The following is a 6,520-nucleotide window of genomic DNA, read 5'->3' as shown; positions in this document are numbered from 1 at the left end:
TAGAAGTGCAGGATGGATTTGACTTATCCATTAGTAATACAGACTCACAAAATGTTATACTGCAAAAAACGCTGAACCTCCTCTGATAAATGGTCTTTAAGATGGAGAGACTGAGGAAGTTACCTGAATATTCATGTTCACTGCTGTAAATTTTCCTTATAATTGGTAAACACTACCCATAATAGATAGAATTCACATTTTCAATGAATTCATAGTTTATCATCAGAGTAAATGAATTAAGATTTCATTTTCAAAATAAAGAGACATATTTATTTGTAATAACTCTCTTTTTTTGGTAATAACTATCTTTAATAATGCTATTATTTATTTTTACCCATGGGGAATGCATAAGTACAAACACTGTTAGCTTCTTTAACATTTATTAAAAAGATAGACTCTTTATACTAATGCAGAAGGATAAGCCTCTTCTTCCCACTCTAAAAATCTCTTCTTTGCTGTAAAGAATTCTCGGTGCATGCGAGCTAAGACTCTGGAGCACTCAGTACAGAGGCATGTGGGATGACCAGACAGAATCACTAGGTTTTCTCTGTTTTCAATGAGCTGAAAATAGGAACTCTAGTTCTAAACATTAGAAGTCTAAATATTAGAAAAATAAGGAGAGGGGATATGACAAAATGCTTCAAAATACATGCCTGAGGTGAGACTGCTTGTATGTTTGTGTGTGGCAGCTTCCAGATGAAATCTTCAGTTTTAATCTTCAGGTTCATATCTGGAGATATAAATTAAGAACACAATGTCAGGATACCTTTTGTTGTTGTTATTACCAAATAAGTTTACTTGAAGCAGTGGCACTATATTTCTCACTTCAAATTACTGTCATGATAGAAGTTGGACACATTCAACTTTGTTTTGATGGTGACTCACAGGGGATTTTTACATCAGGTAGGAGGATAGGCCAGATCACTGCTAAGACTCCAAGTCTCTATATTTGGCATTTAGACCTGTGATAACTTTGTATAATTACCTCAATCATCACATTGACAAGAATAGTTGATATGACTATATGAGTAAAAGTTTAGCAAATCTACTTCTCTAAGGACAAATCTCACCTTGAATTCCCTTTCTAGCTCTGCTCCCCTGGAACTCTGATAAAGGTAAATGTCAACTCAGTTTCCAGGCAAAACATCTGATGACCACATCTGGACCTGGAGGACTATGAATAACTATAAATACATGGTGGGAACCACCCCTTTAGGTTTCCCCCTATGCAATAAGTTCTTTTAACTGGACATGCTCTTAACTGGGCATCATGTGACTGCTACAAGAGATGCTAAGCCTATGTAGAACATGGACTTCTAAGCTGGCTATGACACCCATCTGCATGAATCTCATTCTCTCCAACTTGAACTGTCACTCAGGGGAACAGTAAGACCAGTTCTTCGACTGCTTAGAGTATACCACCGAGGAGAAAAGAACTGCCTAATACTGCCCTGTGAGCTTGCTGTGTTTCCTGTCTGACATCCTGCTAAGTGGATCCATTGCCAAGAGGAGCTTACTGTAGGCCTGTGTGAGTCTAAAGGTCTAGATGAACCTAAAAAGAAGCCCTGGTGGGCATTATAGATAAGGTCAGGCTGGAGCTCCTCCAGTTTCCTTGAATGAAGCCTTCTGGACTAAATGATCCAGCAACTACCACCAGCTTGACTTCTCTGGAATAAGCTTAGATTTAACAGAGAACAAACATCAATCCAGAGAGAGAAATCCAAGGCGGGATCAGTGTGGCTTACTGTGCCAGTCTTTTCCTCAGATCTTTGATTTGGTCATTCTTCTTGGTGAGAATCTCTTTCATGTTTCGATAAGCTGCTGTTTGCTGAAATTTCTTTTCTAATTCCTGCTAGTAAAAAATGTCAGCCCATTACTAAAAAAATAGTTAAGGAAAGAGATAACAAATGTGATAAAATATGTAGTTTTTTTGTTTGAATTTTACTAATATTTTGCTAATGATTTTCTAATTTCCTTAAAAGACACATTTATATAAAATTAAGACTATCCAAAGTTTAAAAATATATTCTTTCAAATGAGAAGCCATAAAATAGTAACATTTTCCCAAGTACAGTGTTGGTAAATAACTCAAGGCCTGGATATGAGAAATCTATTTGAAACATTACACTAATTTTCCAGTAAAATAAGCACACTTTTTCCCCAAGTCCCAAAGTAGTGTATTTTAGCAAAAGGATTTTTAATTTAAATTTTAGTTCCCATATTCTTTTTTCCATTTTTTATATGAACAAATTTTTAATTTCTTTATAGAGAAATTGCTATGTTGGCTAGGCTGGTCTCGAATTCCTGGCCTCAAGCAATCCTCCCATCTTGGCCTCCCAAAGTGCTGGGATTACAGGCATATTCAAAGTGAAGAATCTAGCTCTCTACATATTTTATATAAATTATGAAGAAAGTATACAAATCCTTTAAAAAAAACAGTCCCCCATCCCTCTGCAGGCTGTGGGAAGAAGGAGCAGAAGAGCAACATGGTTGGATGTAGGGCAGGATTCAAGCCACTTACAGAGGAGCATTTCACCATGTCATAGAGGGAGAGGAGATATCTTATTATCACAGATATTTTAGTACCAAAGATGGAAGAATATCAGTGCCTGGAAATGATTAATCTTTAGAACATATTGGCTAATATCTAGAGAAAAAATAATCTGAATTTGCAGCTGTCCAATGTTTATCTTAGTCACATGTATTCCTCTCTACTGTGTGCATCAGTTAATTGGACATTAACAGACAAATCCCTTAAACATGGTCTTCTGACCTTTTCAGCCATGTGCAGCTGCTCCTGAACCCTGAGCAGGTCGTGCTTGGCTGTCGCCAGATTCTCCTCCAGTGACTTCTGGTTTTCTGTCTTGTCATTAAGTGTCTTCTGAAACTCACTCTTTAAAGCAGCAACAGTGTTTTCCAAGTTACTCAAGTCTTGGGCCTTTATAAAATCCTATGAAAAATAAATGCATGCATGTAATTTCATGTTGATATTCTAAAAATAACTGTTTTAGAATGGTGATTCAACATCATAGGAGATGAAAAAAATGATGTATGTTGTGTGTGCATGTCAGCCTCCCTTGCCAGCCTAGGTAAGTGCCAGCCCCTGCAGAGTCACCAGCAGGCCAGTCCACTGTCAGCCCCAGGTGTGTGGTGTCTTGCACACAGCTGACACTCAGTAGCCACTGAATTCCAAATACATAAAATATGATGTGTGAACTGCTGGTATTTCAATCCAAGATGTGTGTACCAGGGTTGAGATGGCAAATAGGTTTCATTTTGAAAAGCCAAGTTTAAAAAAAACCCTCAAAGAGGTCTGAATTCTAAAAAATGATAGAATATAATTTATACCAAAACTTAATAGACATACATTTTAGTCATTATTTATAAGGAAATAATATGAAAGCCCAATTACTGATTACATGGTTTTCTAAATTTTTAAGATTTTAAGTTTTTTATATTAATATGTACATTTTTGCATACTTTTGACAACTACAGCATAAGACAAGCACTGGATCTTCTCTCTTCCTGGAACTTGTTTTTGACTGGGTAAGATTCACGATAGAAAAAACATTTGTATTGATACGACAGTAAAATCATCTATAATTGGTTAATATGTGGATGAGAAATACTTAGTACTTTCGGCCGGGAGCAGTGGCTCATGCCTGTAATTCCAATAATTTAGGAGGCCAAGGGAGGAGGACTGCTTGAGCCCAGGAAATTGAGACCAGCCTGTGCAACAAAGCAAGACCCCATCTCTACAAAAAATATAAAAAATTAGCTAGGCATGGTGGCACATGCTTGTGGTCCCAACCACTTGGGAGGCTGAGGTGGGAGGATCGCTTGAGCCTGTGAGGTCAAAGTTGTAGTGAGCCATGGTTGCACCACCACACTCCAGCCTGAGCGACAGAATAAGGCCCTATCTCCAAAAGAAAAAGTACTTTCAACAAAAGAAAAAAAAATCTTTCCTCATTTTCGAAACCTGGTCTTTGAAAAAAAGATTTTATTTCATTGCAACTAATAAAAGCATGTATTCACTGATTGTTCTTGTGTCTAGAATCTTATAGTAAAATTGGAGGAAAGCCCCAAAAAGCTTTTAAACAAATTCATCATCCAAATGTGTTTGCAATTGTTTGACTTATGAGGAATTATAAAGCTGTTCTGGAACATTCGTGTTTTTATAAATCTATTGTCCTTGGCATATAATGGTTGAAAATCATTAGCTATGTAAGAAGTATCCTCCTATTTTAAAAATATCTACAGATAAAATGGTTCAATGTCTGAGATTTGCTTCAAAAAAACATGGCAGGTGGGAAGAAAAAGAGGTACAAATGAAACCAGACTGGCCATGCATTGGTAACCGCTAAATAGAATGATGAGTGCATGGGGGTTCACGATACTATTCTCTCTACTTTTGCGTATGTTTGAAATTTTTCATAGAGAAAAGATTAGCAAAAGCCCAGTGAAGATTTTGGGATTGTTTACCAAACATTTGCAATGAGAGTATGACCACTAGAAAAGCCAGTGCTGCACTGAATATTTACCCAAATGGTCCTGCTCATAGGAAATCATACTGTAGCAGGCACACTCAACAGAAAGGCCACAGGAGACAGACTGTACATACAATGACTTCCCGCAGGGAGAGTGACATTCAGTCATTACATTCAGACAAGCCTGAAGAACTACAACACTGGATTTCATTGTATTCTATATTGCCGCTGAGTACAGATGCATTTGCAGATTCATAATCATTTTGTCACACTCATCAAAGGCAAACTTAAGTAATGTTCAGTATAATAAAACCCAAATATAAACCAATTAAAAACTTTTCTTCATTTCCTTTCCCCTCCACTGTAATTGGATGTCAACGTGAGAGGGCAAAACTTAAAAAAAAAAAAAAAAAAGAGAATATCTTGCAGGCCAAGAAAATTGCAGGAAATGGCAAGGACATCTTGCATGCCAGGGCAACTACAGATGTGTGAGCTATGTACTGTCCCCTCTGCCCTGGAGGATACAGAGGGAAGGCCACTGGTTCTCGCCAGGCCTTTCGGGGGCAAGGATGTCTCAACATAGGACAATAGAGGCATTCGTCTCAGGGAGTGGCAAGGGGTGGGGTACAGTGAGCAGTAACTAAGACTTAATTTTAAGTTTATAACTTCATTCTACTTAGAAAATGTGAAAAAGGTAGCTAAAACTTGTTTCACCTTTTGATTTCCTTGATCAAGCTGTAAATCTTGCAGTGCTTTTTCTAGTTTTGACTTTTCATCCAGTGCATTTGTAGCCTATAGTGAAGTTTAAACAAAACACTTTCAGTATTTAGTCTGTAGGCAGTTCAATAATTGTGTGAAAACATTTCTCAGTTACCTGTATTTCAATGGTCTTCAACCTTGACTTCAATTTCTCATTCTCTTCTTGAAGTCTTAAAATTTCCTTGTGAGTAAATTCAAGTTTTATTATATCAACCAAAATATTTTAATATTTGAAATTATTACTTGTTTCACTTAAAAATCTAATTTTAAAATTTAATTTAAATTACATAATAGCTCAAAAATGCACTACTGATATTTTGGTAATATCCCAATTCATCCAGCCTATCAGCCTCAGTATCTGTGAGTCAGCTTTGGCTCTAAGACATCTAGTTTCTTTTCTTTCAGTTTCTCAGACACATCTTTCCGCTTTCAGTCCTCTGTTTTCAAGTCTTTTCCAAAGACCCCCTTCCCTGCTACCTCTCTCCCAGTTGGTCCTGCAAATCCTGGGTCTATTCTCTGCCTACACTGCACACTGTTGCCCCTTATCCTGAGAACTCTGTCATTTCAGTACCATGCTCAAGCCCACAGATGCTTCTGACTGAGTTGAGGCCAAACACCTTTGCTCTTATACAGCTCAAACATTCGAATCACCTGTGTTATTTTTCACTAGGCTCCAACAAACACATCAGCCCAGTCAGAGAGCACTGCACTCTGTTCCAAGTCATGCTGCCTCCTACCTGACCACTGCCTGTTCTGTTCTCCTGCCCAACACACTCATTTCTCCTTCCTCTACAATTTAATTGGTCTTCACCCTTCAAGGCCCAGCTTAGGTATTCCCTTAGCCAAGAGTCTGTTCTCACCTACTCTCATCCACATACAACTGAGTCTTCTCTGCTACCCAGTGTGACACCTGTAGCACACAGGAGAGGATTCTCTGGGCTCTATTTCTAGAACATCGGTTCTACCTTCCCAATAAAACTATTACATTTTTGGCCAGGCGCAGTGGCTCACGCCTGTAATCCCAGCACTTTGGGAGGCTGAGGCGGGCGGATCACGAGGTCAGGAAATTGAGACCATCCTGGCTAACACGGCGAAACCCTGTCTCTACTAAAATACAAAAAATGAGCCAGGCGTGGTGGCGGGCGCTACTCGGAGGCTGAGGCAGAAGAATGGCGTGAACCTGGGAGGCAGAGCTTGCAGTGAGCTTAGATCACTCTACTGCACTCTAGCCTGGGTGACGGAGCAAGACTCTCTCAAAAAAAAAAAAAAAAACA

General features: G+C 38.4%; 1 protein-coding gene across 3 annotated transcripts in view; it reads right to left on the bottom strand.

Moving 5' to 3' along the window:
* Positions 1-252: 252 nt before the first annotated feature.
* Positions 253-6,520, bottom strand: part of LZTFL1 (leucine zipper transcription factor like 1) — a 29,517-nt gene continuing 23,249 nt past the window's right edge. For all 3 annotated transcript variants that reach the window (XM_017855751.1, XM_017855750.1, XM_017855752.1), the window contains exons 6-10: positions 5,362-5,427; positions 5,202-5,279; positions 2,774-2,950; positions 1,746-1,849; positions 253-730 (exon numbers count right to left, since the gene is read on the bottom strand). In XM_017855751.1, the coding sequence (XP_017711240.1) occupies positions 712-730; positions 1,746-1,849; positions 2,774-2,950; positions 5,202-5,279; positions 5,362-5,427 (444 nt within the window). In that variant the 3' untranslated portion in view covers positions 253-711. The remainder of the gene's footprint in view (positions 731-1,745; positions 1,850-2,773; positions 2,951-5,201; positions 5,280-5,361; positions 5,428-6,520) is intronic.

The sequence above is a fragment of the Rhinopithecus bieti genome, unplaced genomic scaffold (assembly GCF_001698545.2).
Source record: "Rhinopithecus bieti isolate Rb0 unplaced genomic scaffold, ASM169854v2 scaffold_39746, whole genome shotgun sequence".
Lineage (NCBI taxonomy): Eukaryota > Metazoa > Chordata > Mammalia > Primates > Cercopithecidae > Rhinopithecus > Rhinopithecus bieti.
Note: the sequence above shows the minus strand (reverse complement) of the source record. Positions and strands in the feature narration are given on the sequence as shown.